Source organism: Chenopodium album, chromosome 13 (assembly GCF_948465745.1).
Source record: "Chenopodium album chromosome 13, dcCheAlbu1.1, whole genome shotgun sequence".
NCBI classification, from domain to species: domain Eukaryota; kingdom Viridiplantae; phylum Streptophyta; class Magnoliopsida; order Caryophyllales; family Amaranthaceae; genus Chenopodium; species Chenopodium album.
This window is the reverse complement of record NC_137846.1, coordinates 945695-973074: the sequence shown is the minus strand read 5'-3', so window position 1 is coordinate 973074 and position 27380 is coordinate 945695. Positions and strand designations below refer to the sequence as shown.

General features: G+C 32.6%; 2 protein-coding genes across 2 annotated transcripts; one reads left to right on the top strand and one right to left on the bottom strand.

The window, feature by feature from the left end:
- Positions 1-188: 188 nt before the first annotated feature.
- On the bottom strand, positions 189-7185 carry LOC145575857 (DNA topoisomerase 6 subunit B-like). Its single transcript, XM_081633646.1, has 19 exons — positions 7026-7185; positions 6879-6931; positions 6314-6411; positions 6068-6173; positions 5650-5784; positions 5472-5523; positions 5325-5389; positions 5040-5146; positions 4831-4933; positions 4618-4703; positions 4237-4433; positions 2800-2915; positions 2619-2704; positions 2384-2456; positions 1867-1958; positions 1632-1770; positions 1453-1547; positions 1194-1368; positions 189-630 (listed from the first exon to the last, which is right to left on the bottom strand). The coding sequence occupies exons 1-19, from the start codon at positions 7117-7119 to the stop codon at positions 484-486; spliced, it is 2019 nt and encodes a 672-aa protein (XP_081489772.1). The 5' UTR covers positions 7120-7185; the 3' UTR covers positions 189-483.
- Positions 7186-20397: 13212 nt separating this feature from the next.
- Positions 20398-25992, top strand: LOC145574158 (linoleate 13S-lipoxygenase 2-1, chloroplastic-like). Its single transcript, XM_081631896.1, has 9 exons — positions 20398-20818; positions 21421-21689; positions 22414-22654; positions 22969-23289; positions 23526-23611; positions 23879-23989; positions 24125-24426; positions 24600-24866; positions 25218-25992. The coding sequence occupies exons 1-9, from the start codon at positions 20419-20421 to the stop codon at positions 25975-25977; spliced, it is 2757 nt and encodes a 918-aa protein (XP_081488022.1). The 5' UTR covers positions 20398-20418; the 3' UTR covers positions 25978-25992.
- The last annotated feature ends 1388 nt before the right edge of the window (positions 25993-27380 follow it).

Genomic DNA, 27380 nt, shown 5'->3' with positions numbered 1-27380 from the left:
ATTCAACGTTGACAACAGCCCACAAGTGTGAAGCAAGCATTCTTTTTATTTGATAATCCAGTGTACCACAGAGGAAGAGAATGATACCATAACAAATTAACAATCACTCTTCAGTACCAGGGGGAAAGGTATTGAGACACCAACTCGCTTGATCGTCAAGTCCTTGAAGAAATTTATGCACAAAGAAAAGCAATGAAATCGTTCTATCTATATCATTTTGTGTAACTTTTACATCCAGTCTCAAAGCTTCCATTTACATATTGGAAGGTGAAAAAATAACAAAACAGTGAAACACCTATACAATCTTAGAGACTATAAAAGAATACAGCTACTTCGGGTGTAAACCACTTTCACTCAACTCAAATTTTTATTAGCATATTTTCAACCGAAAATTATAAGTAACTAAAGAAAAAGAAAAAATTACAATTCCCTAAGTGTGAATATATTTTATAACAGAAATAAAGTATGAACTTATACCTGATCCTACTGGAAAAGTCTGAAAACAAAAACAGGACTATGCAGGTCAATGAAGTTGTTTTCCAATTCTAGTGACTGTACATGAAAAGCTTCTCTAGGTTCATCGCTAACTCCAGCCTGTGTAGCATATTCAAGAGCCATTTCATAATCGACCTGCAAGAACATCATTTACAAGAAAAGTTGCATTAAATGGAAAAGCGAAGATTGACAGAAAAAATGATAACATGACAGCTGCCACAAATGCTGTTCCTAGAGCAAGATATACTCACTTCATCTGTAATTAATAGTCACATATAGCACTATTAAGTGTCATCTTACCTTACATCCTTAAAAATTAGAATTCCAACATACTACTACTTGATTAGGTGGGAAAGAGGAAAGAAATAGCTATTCTAAAGGATCTCTCGGTAAAATCATGCTGTATCATGAAGGATTCAGCCAGTGTAAACTTATTACAGGTGGAGGGAGTATGCTTCAATTGTTGGATGTGTACAAGAATATGTTCAGTGCTTAAAGATAAAGGTAAGATGAGAATATGAGATGCAAAGATGGCAGAGCATCACATTAACTAATGACTCAACAACACGGATATTGGTACCAAGACTCAAGAATATACCATATCTGATGTACATTCAGAAATATGGCTATGAAATCAAAGAAGATCCTGGAAAAAAGCAGTTATAGTTTGCCACAGTAAAGGCAACTGCTGATCTTACCTGCTCAACATGTCTAGCGAGTTTCTCTTTAAGTGTCTCTGTTGTTAAAGCACGAGTTGACACCTTTCTCAGTATTTCTGCATCCTCGCCTTCATATTTTCTCTTTTTTGATGCATGCAATTGTGCCGCCTCTTTAAGCACATCATAGATGGCATTTGCAGCATCTGGAATGTATCTAACATTTGCAAGAACCAGAAAGGGTGAGCAAAAATAAACAAATAAATATACTTAAGGAAAGAGAACCAGGGCTTATATTAACTTGCTCATATTTCGCTTTCTTTCCTGCTGTTCCCTGGCCTGAATTCTCTTCACTATCTTGGACTTCAACTGGATACAACATTGCTGAATAGCATACTGTAAAGATACCATAGGATGAGAACCAGTGTTTGACCAAAGCCAAACTTCATGAATAAAATTTAAAACTGAGAAAAGACTCACCTTGACCGCTGAAGCTATCTCACTGATGTCATCACCAATGTATTCCTTTCCAGTCCCTTTAAATGGGATCTTTGTGCTAACAATACTGACAAAGACTCCGATCTTGTCCTGATTCTGGTTAATTTTGTAACTGCCCCAACTGACAAATAAGCTCCCAATGAGATGTCTTCATCAATATAATTTAAGGCACCGCCTCAGAAAAGCAAGGACAAGGAAATAAATAAAAAGCGTTTACTTGATCCTCTTTATAGCCGTCCTCGTAACAACATCAGCACCTTGCTCGAAGAGAAGTGGAATTCGGTTGGCAAACCGGAAGATGTTTAAACCCTATAGTAAAGCAGAAATTAGACATATAGCCAAATATAGGACTGTAGATGAAAGGAACCATCATTCACACATTGAAAACTTTGAATATCCTCAAACAATTGCCAAGCAACAAGACAACTCTAAATAATACTTCGTATGCAATTGCATACATAGGCATCAAATGACTGATGCTACAAGGCCTAGGATTTTTTAGAACAAGCCCATACTGAGTAGTTATAATAACCAAACAATTTATGACAACAAAACACATCATTATCCACCTTGTAAATCTATCAGAAGAAAAACAACCTCAAAACAATGCCTTTCACTAAATTCCTGCCTTTTCTGTCCTCGAGGAACAAAAATTCTAACTTTACATACCTCAAATACTGGCATCACTATTCTACCTCAATGGCTAAATTAACAAAGCGGATGCAACTGCTTACTTGTTTAACATCTTTGCCACCAACACTGACTCCAGCTTCCACAAGAAAAGGGTGGCCTTCAAATACTTGAGCACTGCGCATAGAAAGACATACAGCAGTAATATAATTTCACAGCAAAAGTTGATTTGAATATTGTAGCAATATAGTAACTGAGAATAGTTTGTCCATATATACATTATTTCAACATGATGTCAAGAAAAGAGAAAATTAAATAGATCTCAAAAGTAGTATAAACCTGCCAGAGTAAGTAGCAACCATGTCGGGATGCAACTCTTTTATTATTCCTAACCGAAGATTGTACTCTCCTGCAGGGCTGAGGCACTGCAAGAAGTTCACAAGCCATTAATATACTGCAAGAGACGAGGCAAAAATCCCAATGCAAATTCACTAATGATTATAAGCAGCAAGTGGCTTACATCTCCACTAGGATCACCAAATTTAGCCTGACGAAACAATTGATGTATACGAACAAGCTGCTGTGAGGTAAGTGATTTTACAGCCATTTTAGGGCTAAATTCTGGGCCCATTTCACCTGAAAGTTAACGAGGCATCATCATTAAAGATCCATCGAAGTGTCTATAATTAAAAAAATTTGTACTGTATTAGCTAGCATATATTTGAAACAAAGATATAATCAATTTCTAAGCAATTGAAAATAACAGTATAATAGCATCCGAAATCTAGTGCTTGTTGGTTGCACTTAATGTACAAGGGAAATGCTTGAATCACATCTTGTGTGGTTGACATAAAATTTTCATAATGGAGGAATTGCAACTTCCTTGGGAATTTTAAATTCCCACATAGCATGGGACCTTGAAAAATATTTTACCCCCCCCCCCCCCCCAAACCTCCTGTCAATCACAAATGTCACAAAATACAAATTCTCATATGACAACAAAACAAATTTAACCAATTTCTTAGGAATTAAACAAGGAAAGTTAAATCCCTTGAATTATAAATTACCACAAGAAAATTATTTCCCGTTGTAACCAAACAAGTTTAACCAATTTCCTAGGAATTACACCAGGACAGTGTAATGAACTGACTTAAGGAAGGGTATCACGGGTAATTTAGTATGTTAGTAGTCATCAAATGTAGTACGTAAGGGAAATTATGCAAGGAATCAAGAGATGCCACATGGGCACAAAAGGAGACAAACCATCTAGAATCATCTTAAAAATTGTAAATAAATAGAGAGAGGGGGGAAAGGAGAAGGTAGGCAGAAATTTGGGAGTCAATCCTTGAGAGAGTTGCAACCTCAAGTCACTAATGAGAGATTTGTAGGCTAAACCTACTTGTGGGATTAATAGCCTAAAGCTAATCAAACCTTGTAACCAGTTTTTCATCATCAGTCAATCAAGCTTTCCACTTACAATATTGCTTATTTTACTGTTATTATAATCCGTCAGAGCTAGTCTATAACAGAAAGTTAAATATAAATTACCACAAGAAATTATTTCCCATTGCAACCAAAACAAGATTAACCAATTTCCTTTGAATTACACAAGGAAAGTTAAATCCCTTGAAATTTTAAATTACCAAGAGAAATTATTTCCCATAGCAGCCAAATAAGCACTATGTTTCTGTAAGTCAGACAGAAGTAAGCCTTCGTGAGTCGTGACAACTGTTCTGCCCCTGTGCTAGAAATAGACAGGAAATAAACAATGACAAGATTTTCATAGGCCAAACAGTGATAAGGGAATCACAAGTGCAAGTGTGCAACACAACCTCAAAATTTACTTAGGGGCATCTAAAAACTCTAATTTTTAAAAAAAGTTATTTTCTTTTATACTTATTACCAGGTACTTAGTAGTTAGTACATTATAGTGTGAGTTTCAGAAATAATTTCTTACCAATCAGACGCTGAGCATGAGGTTTTCCTATATTCACGAAATCATGTTGAAGAAACTGTAGCAAATTCTGCTTTGAAGTTTCACCAATAAGCCGCTTAATGAGTAACAGATCGACAGCAGATGGATGATACTTAGTTTCCATGGGTACAGGAGGCATTACATCAGTCCTTCGTGCAAATCCTATGGTCACATTTTTACTGCATAAATAAAATAGATAAATAATTAGCCAATACCTAGAAGGCATTCAAGGCAACAACATACTCAATGAGAGTTGAATCAGGTCAACTCAGGGGAAAAGTATAAGTTTTATTGTTGAATGGAGACAGCCAAAATGCGGCAAGTGAAAGACGCAGAAAACAAAGACAAGAGGGGACAACATACTCAGGTGTTTCTGAGATATATTTGAAGACAAATTGAGCATAAGGGGTGATGACAGCCATCTGACGCATATAATGCAATATCTTAGACTGCATGAGCAACACGTTACCAATAATTAGAAAAGATAATAAGTTTCAAGTTATAGTAATTAAAGAATAAGCTGACACAGCAAAAGCAACTGTGCCAAAATAAAAACCAAATGACACTAATAAATACCCGGTAGGTAGTCCAATTTCCCTCAATGACAACTTGAATTTCAGCTCCATGCCAACGGTCCTTATTTTCATGTTTTTCATGTATATGAATATGTGGAATATTCCTAGAAGCAAACCATTAGCATACTGGTACCATTATGTAAAGTATAAACCAATATAGCATTGGAGATAGAAACATAAACCCCAGAAATTCAGCAATTTATATCATACCGATGAATGTCAATATCCAGCCTGCAGAATGATACATAATTATGGCCTTTCATTGCTGATGATATCTCTATAGGTAGTCCAGTGCTCATCTTGGACCAAATCAAAGCCTACATAAGTTTGATATGAGTTACAAAAGCCAGATAATACTCAATCTATAGCATAAAAAATCACACATCTTGGAAAGTAAGCTTGACCTCAAAGAAAAGGCTCAAATGCTGCTATCTAGTGCAACAAAAACCATACAACCAAAAGAGCTGCTCAATTTTAGCTGAAGACAACACTTACCATCTTAGCCCCTAATCCGAATTTCCCTCGTGTTTGTTTCAGTCCATATTTCGTTCCAGATAAAACTGCATAAAAGGAAAAAATAAAATTAACAACAAAGAAAAAGCAGGGGAGATAAGTACACTCCAAGCATATTAATAATTACACCTCTTCCAAACATATTAGGTATGTCATCATGCGGCATCCCTTTTCCATTGTCCTGCATTAGGTGGAAAATACTATATCAACATAGAAGTGGAGAAGAATTTTGAAAAATAGCAGAAAATCTGCAAGAGCTTTCTGTAAATATAAGACCAAATAGAGATAAGGTTGAAATGTAAAGCACCTTACATATCACCCTAAAAAAAGAGGCTTCACTGCGGCCTTTGCTAGCTTTTGCAGCAGTCTCTTTAACTTTCTTCCCCAAAGCTGCATTTTTTGCATGGATTTCCAGATCACGGGCTTCCTTTGCCAGGCGTTTCTATGTGAGCAACAAATGCTAAGAGGTCAGATCAAATTTAAATATCCTGATCCACATATTCCTAGTTAAGAACCTAGCTAAACTCATGATATCAGTCACTAACCATACTGGGCTACCGGCATAGAGACCTACAATTTGTAAAATAAAAATTCAAGAATAAAAACCATATGACCAAATCAATATGTAAATTAAAACTCAAGAATAAACCATGACCAAAACACGACAGGAGCAACCATGCTAGGATAACTAATTGTATTTGATGGAACACTAGAAGCTCACGTACCTCACGAGCCTTAGCTGTCTCATAATCATCATATAATTCCTGATCAACTCGCTCCCGATCAATGAGACCAATCATAGAATTAAACTTACTCTTCCCTATCTCTTCACTTCAATAACAAAAACCGGTAAAAAAAAACAAAATTAGATGCTGAATAAAAACCAGATGATCAAACATCAAAATTGTCCTCGTGATTAGAAGATGCTATCCATCTTTTACTGTCATAGTTCATTAGTTAACACCACTTACATTGTAATCTCCACAACAGGAAGCTCTGATATAGACTCTGAAGAATCAAGAGCATTTTCAACCAACTCTCTCACAGTAGTGTACAATGACTTCCCAGGCTGCAACAGACGAACAATATAACATGAAGTAAGCAATATTATCACACACATTATTTTCTATTACAGGTTTACAACTTCCATTCATATATCATTCTAGCAATACCATAAACATTCACTCGGGACTCGCTATTCAGTTAAAAATCACAGCAAAAGCACGGTGGAGCAAAGATGTAGCTTCAACACCATCCGAGTGATACCGGACCAATAAGAATACTCTAAAAAATGGCCCTTAGAAACAATCAGTGTTATCCCTAATTCACAATAGTACTAGACTACTAGTAGCTAACTATTATAACAAGCTCCTATGTAAAGTAACCCTAGTGATAAAAATCATCAAGTTAATTATAAAAATCGTATAGTTCAAGCAAGATCATAATCATATCTACAAAGGGTCATAGGTCGAAAAATTCATTAAAATTCACAAAAATTGGGGATAAAATGCTTAAAAAATTGAGCTAGGAACTTACATTGTCAAATCCAGCAATATTCTTGTTCTCCGCAAAAAATTCTGCTGGTGATTCTGCCAACCCACATTTACAAAATCAAAAATTCATCAATCAAAACCCTAATTTAATCCAAGTTTAATTAAAAAAAAATCAAACAATTGAACTTACTTTGCTTGAGAACGCTTTCTTTAGTTTTTCTGGGAGTCTTAGATTTCCCTTTTTTGGGCTCAATTGGGATATCACTATCATCTCCAGAATCCATCAAAGCTAATTCTCGCACTAATCCTTAGGAATTGAATATGCAAAAAAATCTTCAAAATTGTCCGAAATTAGGGTTTTGAGAAAAAAAGAGGGAAGAGAAAAAGATCTGATGTGGGCAGGTGTACGTTAGAATGATGTACTTGGCCACATTCGGATGGTTAAGATTGAAGATTATATATCGGTCGGTTGGGAAGACAGATCAAATGTTATGAATTTTTGCGCTTTAAAGCATGCGAAACTTATTTTCTTTGTTTATCCTTGAAATATCTCCCGCCAATACTAATTCTTTAAATGCATATGAAAATTGTGTTTTACTGTTTTTTTTTTTAAACAAACCAACGAAAGGCATATATTAATTGATCGTTCGAATCTATGTCCAAAACTCGAAATGGGATTACATTATTCCACACCCTTTAACTGACTTCTCAAGGTTAAAAATGGGAAAAATCACGTGTCACTTTATTCCCACTCCGTTTAACAAAGGACCAAGAACAACTATTAAAACCAGAACAAACATTTATGGCTTGATTGACAACGTTTTTTGTTTTCAGTTTTCAATTTTTTTTTTAAAACAAAAAACAAGAAAAAGGGTGTTTCTACTTTTCTATTGTCAGTTTTCAAAATTATCATGATTTTAATAAATTTGACTAATTTTTTATTCATTATATGACATATATCATATGATTTTGAAAACCAAAAACAGAAAACAACAGCGATGTCAAACACACTAAGATATCTTCAATAATTAAATGGAAGGCATTGGAGCCACTCGTACGCCCCCGCAATGCCTCAATCACAACCAAGCAAGCAGTCACCCATTGAATGAGTTAAATGAAAATTGTGTGTGTGTGTGTTTTTTTTTTTAAATTAAACTACTTATCATTTTCCCTAAATTTGTCAAATTACAAATGTGTTTGAAGTTATTAGAAATGACTTTTTTCAGGAGAAAATATGTTCTGTTGAATTAGATTTTTGCACGAGTTAACTTGGTTTATGGGCTAGGTTGTATACTTGTATCAGTTGTATGGAAGTGCGTGGAAAGGTAAGCAATCTTCACCCACCGAAGTGCCAATAACATCCCTAGTTAAGGTTGAATTGTACCGTAGATTGGGTTAAATTAAGTCTCATATCAAACTCATAAATCTCGTTAGTTATGTCGAGAAATTTAGCCTCCATATTGGTTTTAGGTTCGGATTAGGTCAAGTTTGGTTCAAGCAATCAGGTTGTTTGCATGTTGCTTGGGTTCAATTCAATTCAAATTCTAGCCAAGTTTATTTGAGGTTTAGGTTGCATCAGGTTAGGTTTGGGGCTGATTTATGGTTGGTAGTTCAGGTTCGATTTCAATTTGAGTTGGGATAAGTTTTAATCACTCTTGTTTTTTGGGTCAAGTTTAATTAGTCAGATTAATATCGGTATGTTCAAGTTGAACCTATATATATACACTGTTAAGCCTTTCATAATTCGATCAAGGGTTATGAGTATGTATTTGAACCTATTTAGTTACGAACAAGACTATATATGTGACAGGCTAAAGTCGTATCACCTAATCAAAAGTAATTACCTAAGTCCTCTAACTAAAGTAGATAGGGAAGTAGAGTCGAATCCACAGGGAAACTGGTCTTTCTATTCCTAATTAATTATTATAATCCAAATTATTAAAGTAACCTATATTTGTTGTGATTATAAACTATACTACGAAGATTATGAGTAAAGAGAATAATTAAGGAAGAAATCAATAATAATAAATCCTAGGGCATAGGTTCACTAATAAACAATATTCCAGGGTAAAACACAATAATCAATCATCAATGCATTAATTAATCAGATCATAAAGGGCTTTCGCTACGTATTACAATCACAGAATTAATTTACCGGTATTAAATCTCATCTCTCGAATCTCGACCTAACCATTTATAAATTAATCTGCCTATTGAAACTAAGCCTAAACATCAATTCTCATCTCTCGAATCTCGAATCAATATTGCTAAACTCATACAATTAAACCTGGCCAAATCTAATTGCATAGCAAATAAACAATCAATAGGAAATCAATTAAGCATTAATGATCAACAATCATAAAATTACCCTTTCATATTATTTATTAGATCCCCAAAAACCCTAGAAGGAAAACTACTCTGACATAATTAAAATTAAGCAAAACATAATAATTAAACAAAACATGAAAGAAAAATAGAATGAATAAAATACTGAGATTAATTAAGAGAGAAATCGTACCAAGACGGCGGAATTACAATAGAGTTGAGGAACAAGAAAGAGAATAAAAGTCTAGAGAGAGAAAGTTGAGTAGAGAGAAGGAAGAGAATAAAAACTAGAGTAAGAGAATTATGAAGAAGTCTCCAATTTTGTCTCCTAAAATTGCATTAATACTAAGCAAGAAGATTTCCGCTAAAACAAAAGTAAAACGGAAAACTAAACTCCCTAAAGAAAACACGCGCCCGGTCGGGCAGTGGCTCGCCCGACCGGGCCCGCCTTTTCCTCTTCAAATGTCTTCTCGCGCCCGGCCGGGCAGTGGCTCGCCCGACCGGGCCCGCCTCCCTTGCCTTAGATATCTTCTCGCGCCCGGTCGGGCGCGTGATCCGGGCCCGGGTCCCTTCAAGGTATTGCTCCGCCCCGCCCGGCCGGGCGCGCCATCGGGCGGAGCTCTAGTGGTCCGGGCGAGGCTTCTTGGGCCTCGAGGCTCTTCCTTGGGCTCACCAACTTGGCCCAAACGCCTCATATTTCCAAAACTGAGCCCTTAGTCACCGATTTGCTACCTCCAATCGGTCTTGGGCTATCGAACGTGGTCGCGGTCTTTCAATACTTGTAGATGCTCCTCGAAAAACCCGGGAAAATGCTCCAAGTACGCAAATTCCTACAAAACTCAAGCAAAACTACCAAAGCACTGGAAAACACAAATTAGTAATAAAAGTGGCTCGTAGGAGCCCAAAAACACTACTAATTACGACCAAGGGACGGGGATAAATATATATATAAAATGAACACATCAATATGGTGCGAACAAAATGAATCAATACGTTATTAAGGCCAAAATTAAAACCTTAAGTAATAAAATAAAGAAAATTTGTCAAGAATAAGCGAACCTTTTAATGATTAGCTCAAAATAAGTTATCCTTTTGATTAACTAAGAATAAGTTAACTTTTAAGGAGTATTTTCTTTAAATAAGTAAAACGACCTTTAACCTACCAAACAAGTCACAACCTTCGTATTTAAGTTAATTTAATTTTCTTTTTCCATTAAAAAAAGTCACCACCTTCTTTCATTTTTTACAATTATTAATAAACTTTTTAAAAAAAAAAAATAAAAAAAAACTCACCCCCACTATTGACCAGCGCCCAGCCACCATACAGACCACCTCCCCATCCCAGACCCTTTACTCTTCCCCCTCCTAGAACGTCAGCTGACCTTTCTCCCTAAACACCGACCTTCGTCGGCCAAGACCAACCCAAACCCACACCGAAAACCACCTGAAAACCACCATACCTACAACCCACCTCGAAACCCAACCCTAACCATATAAACGCTACCCATCCACCCCCGGAAAACCAACATATACCCACCCAAAATTCGAAAAACCCACCACTAACTTACCCAGAAATTCGAAAATCCCACCACTAATTACCCAGAAATTTGAAAAGACCCACCAGGCTACCACTAACTTACCCAAAAATTCGAAAAAAAAGGTAGAGAGGGGATGAGCAGATCGTGGTGGCGCCCGCGGCGGTGGAAGGGGATGAAAAGAGGGATCGGCGGTGAATGGGGGAATGGGCGACGGTGGCCGACTAGTGTGTTGTGGTTGGCGCAGGAGTGGGGAGCTGTTCAATAATGGAGGGAGGGGAATTTTTTAATAAAAATTAAATAAAAAAATTAATTTAATTACAAATTAAAAATTTTAAATGAACCAATTGTTTTATGACACGTGGCATACTTAACCTAAACAATCGGTTACCCCCAAGACCAACGGGTCATATTTTGGGAAGATATCTTATAAAATTTGACTTATTTTTAGTTAATCAAAAGATTAACTTATTTTGAGGTAACTGTATAAAGGTTGAGTTATTTTTGACAAATTTTCCATAAAATGATTCTACACGTGCACCATAATCAAAGCTACATATATTACCCCCGACAGAACGTTAATCAAATAGCAATGTAAAAGAGGTGCACATGCCACATATATGATTTTTTTTCTTAACACAACTAGGAAGACTATAATATTAAAATATCAAAGGGGCACAAAAAATGTTGGATCTCTTATTCAACTATCAATGTTTTTTAATGATAGAATTATTTGATATAATTTAATATGCATTTGTTAGTTAAGACTTATATTGAAGATGTTGTATGACTGAAATTATTAAATATCTACAAAAATATTATAACAACCTAAATATGGAATTATTATCACCCACATTGAAAGAGAGAGAAGATAAGTAGTAATTAATAACATAGACTCTATTCCTTGTATATATGTAAGAACCCGTAAATATTAACTTCCTTACCGAGTATAAAGATTGAATGGAGTAACAAGAAAAAGTTAATTTTTCCTACAAATTAAAGCACTATTTATCTATCAAAACTAACATTAAGATACAAAAGACTATTGATATGAAATCCTCAATTTACTACAGATATTTAAGTTTATTTTTGTAACACCCTAGAAATTTCTTTCTTTTAAAATACCTGTTTTGCTCTGTTCTAAAACTTTAATTAGGAACATCTAAGATATTACCGCCACCATGATAACGGCTAAGGCAACTATCAAAGACACACAGCGGAAGACTAATTTCAAACCCTTTCAAAACAAGTCAACTTAAAAAGTAAATCAACAAAAATAAAGTCAAACCAAAGTCAAACAAAGTAAAATAAAATCAACCTACAACTTGGAACCATTATAGGCCCTTATTAAAACCAAACCAAATTCAAAACCTTTTTGTTAGTCGCGCATAATAATATTATCATAAATAATTAAAGCGATAAACATATCATAAACTTATGGAAACTAGCATGATACGCTTTTCACTCATGCCCACTCATGAATATGCTTCAACACCTGAAAAACTTATCTCTACCTATTTTTACTACGCTCCATTATAAATGGGTCATCATAGGGCCAAGATAAAGACAAGGCCAACAAACACACAATCAGCAAAGCTGAGTACATAAGCATAATTAACACACTAACATACAATTTCTTATCAACACACGACTTACCTTGTTGCACCTGTTTTCCAAGCATACAACACTCAATAAAAATTCTCACTAGACACTAAATAATTTATTTAGCATTGATTACGCATCGAACGGGTTTCCCCCTAGCCTCCCCCAATAAATTGAGGTTACTGACACGGGAGCTAACCGTGCCAGCATAAAAAACCACACATAGGTGGCGGAATTCCTGCGCATAATAATAATAAAAAGGAATATACAACGTCCTGTACTCCATTAGAAGTTATGGTTAAATATAAAACCCCATAATTTCTCCCATATGTTCATACTCAAGGTATATACGTTCCAAGAGTTTTGGTACGTAATCTCTTTCACTTTACGTTATTTACCGATTATTAAACTTGGTGATGACTCTTAAACCATAATCATTCAATCAATAATAATTATTCAAACAATCAAATACATCAATTTAATTCTTGAATAATTAGTGCTCACATAATATTTAATGTTGAACCCTTTTTAATTCTACCTCGGTGCCAATGACACCTTAAACGCATAAAGCGCCACAAATCCTATCCCTCGGTGTTAAAAACACCTTAACTGCACTAAGGCACCAACATACAATTTATTCCTCGTGTACATAGACACTTATATAACTCATTTTCTCATGCTTAAAGCATCAATAAAAATTATATGAACCATAATAAAATTTCTTTTCAATATTCCAAACCAAATTAAACATTTAGTTTAATTAAACATGCTCTCTATCATGCCATAAATAAATATGTGGTTCATAAATAGTATTCCAAACTATTATTTTCCATCCAATAATCCATCACAAATAAATCATGCCTCATAATCCAATCATCAATAACATCCAAATCATAATTTCTAATCCAAACCTAGCATGATACTACTTGTAATCAATCCAACACATTTAGCATGCTATTACATCGACATAATTATGCTAAGTACGCGAACGTATCTTGAATACGATCTTAATATCGCCACAATTAATAGAAATCACTCACTTCAAAGTCTCCTACAATTTAAAATCATAAAAGGATATTAAAACGCACTCTACACAAATTTCCAGCAATATATACTATTATAAAACCCCTCATAATTTATTTAAAATAAGCTGAAATTATATTTAAAACCTCATAATTAAATCTCAATTAATGGGTAATTAAAATTCCTTAAAGAAACTTGATTTCTAATGCTTTACCAAAAATTTCAGCACTTTATTTTAATTAAATCTTGCTGTAATTTAGTCTTAAAACACTTTAATCAAAGGTTTACACCATTATATATCATAATCCTTCAAAAATTTATAAATCAAGAACCTAGGGTTTCAAAAATTGGGGCTTTTTAATTAAAAACATAATCTGAAAATTAATTAATATAATACTTTTAATTAAACATCAAAATCAAATCACAAAACCCATAAATAATATTTAGATCTAGGATTAAATTGATTTTTAAAACAAAATTAATAATTTTTTTTTTTCGAAAAAGGAAGAGAGAAAGGAGGTGGCAGCCACCACCATGCCGGCTGTTGGTGCTGCTGGCGGCGGCAGCCACCTGCTGCCGGTGGCTGGCAGTGGTGGTGGGGGTGGCCGAAAAAAGAGAAGGGGAAGGGGAGAAGGAAAAGAAAAAAAAAAAAGAATAAGGAAAAGGAGAGAGAAGTTTACCTTGGGTTTTCTCCACTCTGGGCAAAGTTTGATTTGTCTCATATGTGGGATATTTATACCCCTTCTCTAAAACCCTTCTCCCTAAACTTTCCCTTTTTAATTTTCCTAATTCTATCCCTAATAAAACTTTACTAAAATAAACTTTTCTAAATTAAACCCCAACTTAATTAAAATAATTAATTAAATAAACTTTCCTTTTATAAAATATTTCCAATTTATTAAAATAAATAAATAAAATACTTTAAATAAAACATTTAAATTCAATTAAATACTTCTCAAAATACTTATTTTAAATAAAATACGTATAAAATATAAGGTATTACAATTTTTTTTCAAGAAAAATAAGTTATGATTTGGGTGTTTAATTAAATTTTTAACAAATACTTTGTATAACAAAATTAAAGGGCAAAAAAGAAAGAAAAAACTAACTATTAAAACACAACCAAAATTAAAGAGGAACTAAGCTAGAGCCACACCCCTACTATCCTTATCTGAAATTTTGGAATAATTAAAGGGTACATAGTTTAACAAATTGGCAATGTGAGATTTGTGGGGTTGTGCTCCCTTTGATGATAGGTATGTGAGTTTGGACTATTTACATCAAATTTTGTTTATCTTTGAAAATACTTCATATGCAATGATAATTATCCCCTCTTTAATTTCAGACTAACATTTCCATAAAAAATATCTTTATTCATTATAAGTTCATTATTATTTTTGACCTCCTAAGTCCTAATCTGTTATTTTGTTTTTAGTTAATTTTCTTCTATCCTTATCCTCTCATCTCCCGCATTCACCTCCATATTTCACATTTACATCATCTCCATTCATTATATATGTCGATACAACTAATTTCCATTCAATTATCTCGGGTTACTTCATTAATGTTATAGGGGTTGTTCAATCAGTGTTACAGAGGTTACTTCATCGGTGTTATAGAAGTTATTCGATCAGTATTATAGGGGTTACTTTATTCTATTATAAGCGACCAGTCTCATACAAAATATACTGCTCTAATTTTTATAACTTTATATTTATATTTTTAATTTTTAATGGTTGTAACTTTTTGCCAACATTGGCATTTGATTGGTTATACGGATGGATTAAGACATTGATAATTTGATATGATTGTAGGATGATTTACCAAAATAGGATTACTTTAAAACTTATTTACACTTTTACGTCGGAATGAAACTTAATTACGGAACTACTGTCTACGTAGGCTTGGATAAATTTATTTCTGTTTTTTTATTTTTCAGAGTAAAACCGCTACCTCAAGTAGCGGTTTATGTACTAAAACCGCTACTTGAGGTAGCGGTTTTACTCTTTATAATGCTACTCCGTATCTATACTTGGAGTGTAATAAAGGCAAACCGCTACCTTAAGTAGCGGTTTTAGACTATAACCGCTATTTAAGGTAGCGGTTTGTCTCTAAAGAAAAAATTACCCCAAATGTATTATCAAGGCTACGTGCACTGTATTTTCGTAAATAAGTTTCATTTCAATGTAAAACCGTAAATAAGTTTTTTAAAAGCTATATTTTTGTAAATCGTCCATGATTGTATACCATCACGTTGCCCTTTACTAATAATTGGTTGGAAACTAGTGAAAACTACGTTTTTTTTCTCTCTCTCTCTCTCTCTCTCACCCAAGTTGCTACTTGCTAGGAAAGTATCTTAGCAGGAATTAATGACGCCCATTAGTTAGCGACATTGGACAACTGGCCGACGTAATGGGCTATTTGTTAGTGTATAGATATGGCCTATGGGGGACATAATTGGTGTGCTAAAATTTAAAATAGGACATAATTGTTTTACACGTGGATAAATAACCTACAAGAGTACAAAGGAAAAAAAAAAAAAAAAAAAAAAAGGGCTACATTTCCCATTTTTTTCCCCTTGAATAGTCCCATTCAATTTATTTAAACATAAAATTTTATTTACGTATTTTCAAAAATATTAGTAGGTTAGGGCTATATTTGAGAACACATGGCAAACATTTTATATGAAAAAAATCTGAAAATTTAAAACACCGTAATGTCCATAATTGATTAAAGTGTTGAAAAATTAAGATACATAAAGTATCAACTATATTGTGAGACAATACTAACACAACTACATCATTATTTTTAAAATATAAATATTGGTCAAAGAGATGTAATCGTATATAAATAATGCAAAAGTCAAACATATGTATTTTAAAACAGAGAAAGTAATAGAGTTGTCAAGTTAGATGTGTGAATCAAGATTAATGATAGTTGTATATAATTTGGCTTGTGACATTAGGTCAATGTTATGTGTCCATATTTAGTGATTTAGATTTAAGTTCAAGTCGTTTTAGCTCATTTTAAAATTAAATCGTTTTTATTTTTGGATCTGAGTAGATTTTGATAATAATCTAAATTACAACCACAAAGGGGCCCGGATACATGTCTTATCGTGGAAAATCAAAAGCTTCAGAAGCCCGGAATTGAGTTGGGTATGGACCAGTGGTCCACAATATATACACCTAATATAAGCCATATTGAATATGTAGTACAAGTATAAAATATGGTCCATACAATTATTATGAGACATACTAACATAAATACGTAGTATATACTATATTTAGTACTCCATCCGTCCCTTTATTACATGTCTGTATTCCTTTTTAAGGTGATCAAAATTAAGTGTTTGTTTCTATTTATAGGTTGTACTTTTTTACAATATTATTCTCTTTTTGATAATTTGTCACCCTTTTTCTTTTTCCTTTTTGTACTTTAATAACAATTCCCAATACTTTCTGTCTCCTTATTCTCAACCACTTTTTCTTTCTCTCTATCTCTCTCTAACCCCACATGTATATTTATACTCTCAATTATTAGTTTTAAGGAATCTTTAACTTTTTTAATTCCCGTACAAAATGAGAAATAGACATGTAATAAAGGGACGAAGAAACTACATTTTTTTTCCAACTCCATTTTTCAAGGTGTTTTTTTTTTTTGGGTTTTTTTTTGTTTGTCTTTTATTGGGTGGTGAGACTGGTGACCAGGTGAGCTTGTTTTTAACTATAATTTTATTTTGGCTTCCAAAAAAAAAAAAAAAAAAAAACTATAATTTTATTTGTTACTTTACTTTTTTTTTAGACAGAGGTTATTGTTACTTTACTTGTTGTGGGTTTGAAGAACTAAAGGCGTTTCCTGATCGGATACCTCAACTTGAACGTTATTTTAGTGGTTTATATATTACAGAATAAATTATGTAATTTTTTTGATTAAGTACTTTCTCCCATTTTAAATACTTGCTTTATTTCTATTTTTTGCACTATTTATTTGTTCTACTTTTATTAATATTTGTGATTTATACATAAAAAAAATATAGCATTGTGGGTACTTGTTAGAATCGTCTTAATGAATAAATTATTAATTTTCAATTGTTAGAATTTATACTTATTGTTAATTAAAGATATTATTTATCAAAAATTAGCATCGACATATGTATCCAAGAGAAATAGAGCAAGTATTTAAAAACGAAGGGAGTATATGTTAAAAAATAGACAAAAGCTAACGAACGCCCTGGGGGCGTTGGATAAGCTAGCTAAAAGTAGAAAGATTAAATTATAATAAACATTAATTACACCGATCGACGCGTGATTTTGTCATGCTTTTCCAAATTAATATCATTTTAGGCAATATTTTAAATGCTTATCCAACGCCTCGGGGACGTTATTGGAATTATTTTCTTCTAAAAGGAAAAAAAAAAAAAAATTTGTTTTTGTTAAATTCATTAATCATTACTGTTCCATAAAATAAATTTTAAGATGAAAAAGTATGATTCACTATAAAGCATGATTCACTAATCACTATACTAGTACATTTGATGATTTAATTTGAAGATGATGGTTTGTTAGAAATCGATTTACATCACTTCATTACTCGTATTAGATATTTAGATATGATCATTATGATGGTTTGTTAAAAATCAAGTTCTCATTTATTACTCCGTCATTATGGTGAAGAATTAAAGACAAGAGCTACATGCCCACGTACATAGACTTGATAGAAAAAGATATGTTAATATATAAACAAAAATTGAGTTTTCTTTCTTTTGGTAGGAAAGAGAAAAGAAAGTGTTTAGAGACAGATAAGATATTTAATTAATTAAATAGATATAAGGATTCATCTATCATGTTGTTTTCTCTGTTTATGAAAGTATGACTCATTTACAATATACTTTTATGTCAAAAAAGTATACATGTGAATAGTTAAGTGGGTGTAAGGAAAAAAAAATGAGTAATATAACAGAGATAGGGTAAAAGGTGTTGGGTGTAAGAAAAATGACTTCCTCTGTTTTTATTTACCCTCCTAGCATTGGGCATAATATTTGAGGAGAGAAGAGAGAAATTGTAGTTTTGTGACCCTTGTTGCGCATGACTTACCTAATTACCCCAATGTGCTCTTTTTTAGGGTAATTTAGAGAATTTATATATTCATAAAAAACTTACCATATATAGTATGGGTCAAGTAATATGACATTTTCATTTAAAGAATGTTAGTCAAGTAAATAGAAATGGAGGAAGTATATAACATAAAAGAGAGTGTAAAAATTTGGGGCTACGAGTAGAGATGACAACATTAAATGAATTTTCATATATATATTAACCCCATCTACCCGTCTTAATAAATAAATAAATGGTCAAAATTCTGATTTAAATGGATGAAAAGTCGACAACAGGCGGGTGATAAATCGAATTGGATCTCCATCTGGAACCATCCACTTCCTCATTTAACATATTCTTGTAATAAATTATATCTTAATTTTTTAAAAAATACAAAACATGCAAAGCTAATACACTTTTTTTTTTTTTTTTTAATTTTTATATGTTGCAATTAACATATTCTTTTAATTAATTATATCTTAATTTTTTAAAAAATACAAAACATGCAAAGATTATACACTTTTTTTTTTTTAATTGTTGCAAATTAATTTTTCAACAAATTTGTTGTTATTGTTTAACTTACTTTATTATATATATCATCCCAATGAGAGCCTTATATTCAATGAACTTAAAAGTTATTTATTTTTCTCCATATATATATTTTTTGCATGATTTGTATCAATCTCATTAGTAATTGAATACATCAGTTTTTAAAAGTTGTTATCTCCTTATTCAACTTCTTTTTTTTTTTTTTTTTTTTTTTCCAGAAAAAGATATTGTGTTACACGAATTATTACAAAGTTGTTAATACTTCGTATTTAATTAGTTGGAATTTTTACGGAAATAACAATTGGTCGATGACCAATAACTACAGTAAATTTCTGTTTAATTTGTATTAATTCAAAAATCCGAGCATCAACCAGTAACAATTACTTAGGTTTTTTTTTTTGGTGTTTAGAGAGCCACAATGATGGGGGTGAGAATCGATTCCAGAATTTGTTGGGACCAGGAGAGAAGCTCTAACCACTTGAGCTATTCCCCACTCTCAATAATAATTACTTAGTATGTTAATAAAAGAGTGATTTTTCAATATATTACCATTAAACGATCAATGTAATAGGATTAAATATATATATATATATATATATATATATATATATATATATATACCAAACAAAGTAATAAGAAGTATAAATAAGAACATATCTGTGGATGGACTTTAAACGGAATATTGAAACATCTTTACGGAAGTTGAGCTGATCGAGAGAGTTTTTATATATATCTTTATTTTGAAAAGTAAGATACATGAAGGAGATTAGGTACGTTTTCTCGCAAAACCCTGACCTAATCTATCAAGGAGTAAAATAAGAAATTTACCATTTAGAAACGGGTCTATATCTTGATGAGTCAAGTATAATAGTTGAGAGAGACGACCTAATCTGCTGTCCGATTTCCTTTTCAATAGATATGTTTTGCCTAAAAGCTCGAGAAAGAATCCAAAATAGCCTTGACAATTGCCATAAGAAGATGAAGTCTCCCCTTCATATATAAGTATAACAATTGTTATATTATATATGTGTATAATATAACAATTTTCAATCAAAAAAAAAAAATAAAAAAAATTATAATTATATCAACAATAATTCATCAATGATAACGTAACACACCAATTATTCAATTCTGCATCAATTTTGTGTCCATGAGTAGTAATGTGCCCATAACTCTTACGGAATACGAGTATGTCATACATATCATATTATTAATGATAATTATTGCGTCCAAAAAAAAAAAAAATTCATTATATGAATATCTGCCCTAGATATATCTATCTTGTATAAACCACATGGTTCACACAAGCTATATACTTGCATAATATATTCCAAATTTAGTAATAGTTTATTCCATGCATGCCCTTCTCACCATCTATAAAAGGAATAATGTATCATACCACTTTTTTCATCCCCAAAAAAAAAAAAAAAAAAAAAAAATTATATTATCTAAAATGAAGATGTTGAACACATCCACCAATAATATTAGCAAAACCCCATCACCTTTTTTGTTGCCAAAGCCCTTTGTTAATGGAAATGAAACTAATTTTGTTCAACTATACAATTCCTCTAGGGTAAATAATGCATCAATTGGTGCATTATTTTCTAGAAAGTTGTATGGTGGTGGTGGTGGTGCCGTTACTAGACCACATTGTGGTCGAAATGGCCGCCTTAGAGTTAAAGCAGTAGCAGCCATAGGTGGTGAACAGGCTGTGAAGGTTAAGGCCACCATTTCAGTACAACCAGCGATTGGTTTATTGAGCAACCTTAATCTTAACCGAGGGCTTGACGATATGACTGATTTGTTGGGTAAATCCATCCTCTTGGAGCTTGTTAGTGCTGAGACTCAATCGAGTAAGTAAATGACACGTTGATATGATATTACAACGAGTTTTATTTATGCTCTCTCTACTATTCTATTTAGTGGGTAGATTACTCATAATTTTATGATGGAGCCAAAGCAAATATTACTTCTATACAAAGTAAGTAACATGCAACTAAATAGAAAGTAACATTCAATTCATCTAGTTAAAGGCATGCACTTTAATACAAACGTATTGTTTTTCTAATTTCTTGACAGGACAATTATTGAACGACAATCAACTTATTAGGGTGGACATATATGTTGATACTTGGTAATAGAGTGCAATTATTGGAATGAATTTTATTACAGTAATATTTAATACCAAAAAAATTGGACTCACTAATTAATAATTATACATTTTGTGACTTAGGTAGCTCCATCGATCTAATCCTAAAAGTTCAACTCATTTGACTTTTGTGACATTTAAAAATTGATTTTTTTTTTTTTAACAATTCTAACAATATCCCACATACTACGTGTAATTTTTTTTTTTTTTTGTTATTATTGTATACATGAATATTTTAAACAGTATATACATAAAAATTAAATGAGTCGAGTTTTTTATTAATTTTTTTGTATGTTGTTGTCAAAGAATCGGGATTGGAGAAGGCAACAATCAAAGGATACGCCCACCGAACAAAATCGGAGAAGGGATTGGTAAAATATGAATCAGATTTGGTAGTCCCACCAGAATTTGGAGAAGTTGGTGCTGTACTTATTGAAAACGAACACCATACAGAGATGCACCTCATTGATATTGTCCTTGATGGCTTGCCTTTTGGTTCTCTACAATTTAATTGCAATACATGGGTCCATGCCAAATTCGACAACCCTGAAAAAAGGGTTTTCTTTACTAATAAGGTACGAGTAATACTCTACATAATGAAATATGTGTAGTATTTTAAGTGATACACTTTGACTTTTTATTATTATTATTATTATTATTTTTACTATTTACATATGGAGTATTATTTTTTGACTTAAATTTTTTTACTTGTATATAATTACTATCAATTTTATACTATAATTGTCTTTATTGATATGTAATTAAAGATATTAGAAATCAAACATTTGTCTCGACATGCATGACAGCTAACAAGTGCTAGTTTGTCACCTACGGAGTAAAAAAAAGAAGAGGGAGTATTTCACTATTTCATAAGTTTTATACAAATTATTTTATGGTAAGTTTAATTTACTATGTATATGTCATTGATTGTATATCTAGTCTCATCATACAAGACTTATTAGGTTAGATTAAATTCAATAATTAATGTTAATTATTTTTTATTTGGTATGAATTTTCGACATTAGAACTGTTTTACTATGTTATAAAGTGTTTTCAATCCGGTTAGACTAATTGATAATTATTGGTCACCCAACATGTATGAGATAGTCGGATTGATTTTATCTAATTATTAATTTTTTTTTTGACAAATCCTATCCAGTTGGATTGATTTAATCTAATTGATTTTTTTTTTTATTATTATTATTTATGAATTTTCAAATAGTTGGAAATAAAACTCAACATTGAATTTGATATATTATTGTACAATCATTAAGTAACGATTATTTTATATACATATAGTCATACTTGCCATCACAAACACCAGCTGGATTGAAGAAGTTAAGAGAAAAGGAGCTTAAAAGTTTGAGAGGGGATGGAAAGGGGGAGCGCAAGTGCTTTGAAAGAATTTATGATTATGACATTTACAACGATGTTGGCGATCCAGATAGAGATCCTGCACTGGCTAGACCCGCTTTGGGTGGTAGCAAAGAACTTCCTTACCCTCGGCGTTGTAGAACTGGACGTCCTCCTGCTAAGACAGGTATTAATTTCATTTCTTTTCATGATCTCCAAGATACAAACTCGAAGAATATAACGAACTATATTTTTTATTAAATTTAATCAATAAAAACCATAATGAAAAGTAATACATACCTTTAAATCTATTGAAGAAATACAAGTTTATTTTGATAATAAAATGTGTTCGTTCATCAGCAATCCTATCGTTGGACCAATTAATAATAAAATGTTGCTAATTTAATTAATTACCAGTTTGCCACTTGATGATGAATGGGGGCTTCCTTAAATATACGCATTCAAATAAATCTTATCTTATGAATGCAATCTCATGTGCAGATCCAAGTTCGGAAAGCAGATCTAATACAGTGTATGTACCTAGAGATGAACAATTCTCAGAGGTGAAGCAAGCACAATTTGGTTTCACAACCGTGTACTCGGTGTTGCATGCTGTGATACCATCATTAGAGACCGCCATGGTTGATCCTGATCAAGGATTTCCATACTTCACTGCCATTGACTCGCTATTCAACGAAGGGGTTCATTGTCCCGGATTGCAACAAAATGGAGTCTTGCAAAATATGTTGCCTAGGCTCATCAGGGCCGTCACTGACATTGAAAAAAACATGCTTCGTTTTGAGCTCCCTAAGATATTTGATCGTATGAACTTTTTCTAATTACTTTCAATTTAATTACTAAGTCTTAATAACGTGTTACTCTAGATTATTCTGACACAATTTGTCTTTGTCATAACTTTGACTTAATATTGTGCTAAAAGTCAAAACGTGTCAGATATTGAGGAACAAATTAAAAGGAGTTATAGTTTTAACATAATTGACTATTTTGACTAATTAAGCGAAGTAATTAATAAAGTAAATTTTATGGTTGACTTGCAGGGGATAGGTTTTCTTGGTTTAGAGATGAGGAGTTCTCTCGTCAAACTCTTGCTGGCTTGAATCCTTTGAGTATCAAGCGTGTCACGGTATAATATGAAATCTATTATACAACTAATACAAGAATTCATAAACGTACTTTCAATATATATATATATATATATATATATTTTATGTAAAATGCTAGAGGTCGAAGGCCTAAATAACCACTAAAATGTGCATAATTATTGAAAATTTTACAGTAGTTTTTTTGAAATATGACTACCATAATGATTATATAGTTCATGATTGAAATTATCTATTTTGTCTATAAAATAAAATGAAATTGTAATTATATTAACATGTCATTCTTACAGGAATGGCCACTAAAGAGTAATTTAGATCCTAACATCTACGGTCCACCTGAATCGGCTTTTACAACAGAGCTCATAGCGAGCCAGATAAAGGGTTCCATGACGCTTGATCAGGTTATAATAAGATAGATTATATTATGCTGTTCAATTATCCATATATTTTTATTTTTTGTGCATTGTATGTAAATTAATTAATATTTCATACTTAGCTTGATGCTGAACCAACTAAGGAAAATGATCATATTGCAGGTATTGAAAGAAAAAAAGTTATTTATAATTGATTATCATGACATGTTTATGCCATACGTGAACAAAGTAAGGGAGCAAAAAGGGACAACATTATATGCCTCGCGAACTTTGTTCATCCTTAATGATGATGGAACACTAAGACCTTTAGGTATTGAGTTAACTCGGCCTCCCGTAGACGGGAAGCCTCAATGGAAGCAAGTGTATATGCCGGGAACTAGTGCCACTTCCGGTTGGCTATGGAAGCTTGCTAAGGCACATGTCCTTTCTCATGACTCGGGTTACCACCAACTTATTAGCCATTGGTACGTTCATTTTACCTATTTTTTGCACTTGAATAAGTTACATTGATAACTTTAAAACCACATATTTTCTAACCCTTTTTTTTTTTTTTTTTTGATGCTACAAATTATGAAATTAAGGTCTTTACTTACGTTACATATTTGTACCTAAACATATGTTTACTTGATGATTGTAGGCTTAGAACTCATTGTTGCACGGAACCTTACATAATTGCTGCAAATCGTCAATTGAGTGAAATGCACCCAATATATAGGCTATTGCACCCTCATTTTCGATACACCGTAGAGATCAACGCTCTTGCTCGACTAGCTTTGATTAATGCAGGTGGTATCATTGAGGCCTCCTTCTCACCCGGGAAGTATGCCTGTGAGATTAGCTCTGTCATTTATGGCTTGGAGTGGCGATTTGATCATGAAGCCTTACCAAATGACCTTATTAGCAGGTAATTTAAAATCAAAAGTACACTTTTGCAACATCAATTTGGTTGGTAATGAAGCTTGAATTAATTAATTAGACACAAAATTACTCCTTAATTTATTTAATTTATTCATGTATGGTGTAATATAATTTGAACAAACATTATTATTGTAACAATTAAAATCTTGTCAAATAGATTAATTAATCAATTAAAAAATGACATACATAGCAACTAGTGATTTTATCATGCATTGCTAAATTAATATCAAATTAGAAAATACATTATATGCTTATTTGTAACCTTAAGGTTACATGTATCATTTCTCTAAATTAATTACTCGTATAATTGAATGATGTTGTGTTTGAATTATTATAGGGGATTGGCAGAAGAAGATCCATCAGCACCACACGGATTAAAGCTAACAATAGAGGACTACCCATACGCGAATGATGGCTTAGAGCTATGGTCTATCCTCAAGCAATGGGTGACAGATTACGTGAACCACTACTACAAAGACCCGAGCCTAGTAGAATCGGACCAAGAGCTTCAAGCTTGGTGGACGGAGGTAAGAACCGTAGGGCACGGAGACAAGAAAGACGAGCCATGGTGGCCGAACCTCAAAACAAACGAAGACCTAATCCAAATTGTAACAACCATTATATGGGTGACTTCAGGGCACCATGCAGCCGTAAACTTTGGACAATATGCCTACGCGGGTTACTTTCCTAATAGGCCTACTGTCATGAGGGCTAAGATGCCTACAGAAGACCCCACTATTGACGAATGGAAACACTTTATTGATAAACCCGAGGAGACACTACTTCGAAGTTACCCTTCTCAAATACAAGCTACTAGGGTTATGGCAATTTTGGATGTGCTTTCGGGTCATTCACCCGACGAGGAATATCTAGGTGAGAGTATGGAGCCTTCTTGGGAGAATGAACCTATGATTAAGGCGGCTTTCGAGAAGTTTAACGGGAGATTGAAGGAGTTGGATGGGATCATTGACGAGAGGAATGCTAATGAGAACTTAAGGAATAGAAATGGAGCTGGTGTTGTGCCTTATGAATTATTGAGGCCATTTTCTGAACCTGGTGTTACTTCTATGGGAGTTCCTAATAGTATTTCTATTTAAGTTAAATACTATGTTGATGAAGTTTGCACAAGAGCTAGCATAATTGGGACAATTAAGTTGTTTAAGTGCTAGTTTTTTTGGATAAAAAATAAAATTTTAAAATTGAAAGTGAGTAAATAAAAAAATCTCCTTTTAGATCTAATAATACGAATGTTATTTGTCTTTCCTTTTATTATTCTTTCTATGTACTCCTTGAATTTTAGTGTTATAATTACGCTAATTGGAAACAAAATTCATGAAGAATACTCGATCTTCAATCAACCGAATTGAAATAATTTTTGATGAGGCTAGGGAGTTTGTGTTTTTGTAAGATGATAAAGACATAAAGGGAGGGGCTGGGTATAACACACGAAATAGTTGAAATGATAGGATATTATATCACGAAATTAATTACTTAATTGGTATAATAACATGACTAATGGAAAAACCATTTCGAATTAAAACTAAAGACAATTGAATGGACTTTTAATTAGACATAATACATCATACACCAGATTCACTCTTCCATTATAACAAAGAGCTATACACAAATACACAATTGGACCCTTTTTTTTTTTTTTGAAGCAACGCAATTGGACCTTAGATTACTGAATTGGGAAGATTTTCGTATGGAATGATGTCACAGTAATTAAATATGAATTGAAGTAACAACATTTCATAAATATTGTTTTTTTTTTTTAAACCTCATAAATAGGGTATTGTTTTTTTGTCTGACTAATAATTACTCGTAAAATATGTCAATTTTTTCCACGTAGAAAATCAAAGCTTGCGTATCAACAATGACGTAGTTTCGAATATTTTATTAAGATACTTGTGTTTACTTTTTTTAACATATATAGGAGTAGCTAGGACCACTTAAGAAAAATGTTTTGCATAAGGATGGATAAGGTGCAAACGTGATATCCATGGATTAAATCGACCAATAAGAGCTCTTCATTTGGATTTGTAGATATACATGCTCAATAATTTTAATCCGTATTTAACTAGATAACTAATAAATCGACAAACTTTCAACTTTCAAGAACGTCTTTATCACTATTGAGTCATTAATTATCACCTTAAATAGCAAATGTCGTCTCCCACTCCCCTCCTAATAATGCACCTATTGACTTAATTATAAAATTAAAAATGTATTACAAATAAAATCACTACTCCCTCCGTTTCAATTTGTTAGTCCCATATATTATTTTGGGCGTTTAAAAAAGATCTACCCATATTGAATGTATTCCATTTTTAACTTAGTTTTTATTTCCTATTTTATACATATTAAATTCTGATTTGTTAAATTAATTGATTGTTAATTGATGACATGACTCTAAATAAAGAAATTACTCGCTTGATTTATGCAATTATGGCTAATGCTTTCCTAAAAAAAATCAAAAAAATTAAATAAGACAAACTAT

Excerpts from the sequence above, each read along its gene's own strand:
- LOC145575857 (XM_081633646.1), bottom strand. The coding sequence starts at position 7,119 with ATGGATTCTGGAGATGATAGTGATATCCCAATTGAGCCCAAAAAAGGG. Across the intron at positions 4,704-4,830 it reads GAAATTGGACTACCTACCGG|TCTAAGATATTGCATTATAT; the intron begins GTATTTATTAGT and ends TTGCTCATGCAG. Across the intron at positions 1,771-1,866 it reads ACGGCTATAAAGAGGATCAA|TTGGGGCAGTTACAAAATTA; the intron begins GTAAACGCTTTT and ends CTTATTTGTCAG.
- LOC145574158 (XM_081631896.1), top strand. The coding sequence starts at position 20,419 with ATGAAGATGTTGAACACATCCACCAATAATATTAGCAAAACCCCATCA. Across the intron at positions 23,290-23,525 it reads GCTCCCTAAGATATTTGATC|GGGATAGGTTTTCTTGGTTT; the intron begins GTATGAACTTTT and ends GTTGACTTGCAG. Across the intron at positions 23,990-24,124 it reads GTTCCATGACGCTTGATCAG|GTATTGAAAGAAAAAAAGTT; the intron begins GTTATAATAAGA and ends ATCATATTGCAG.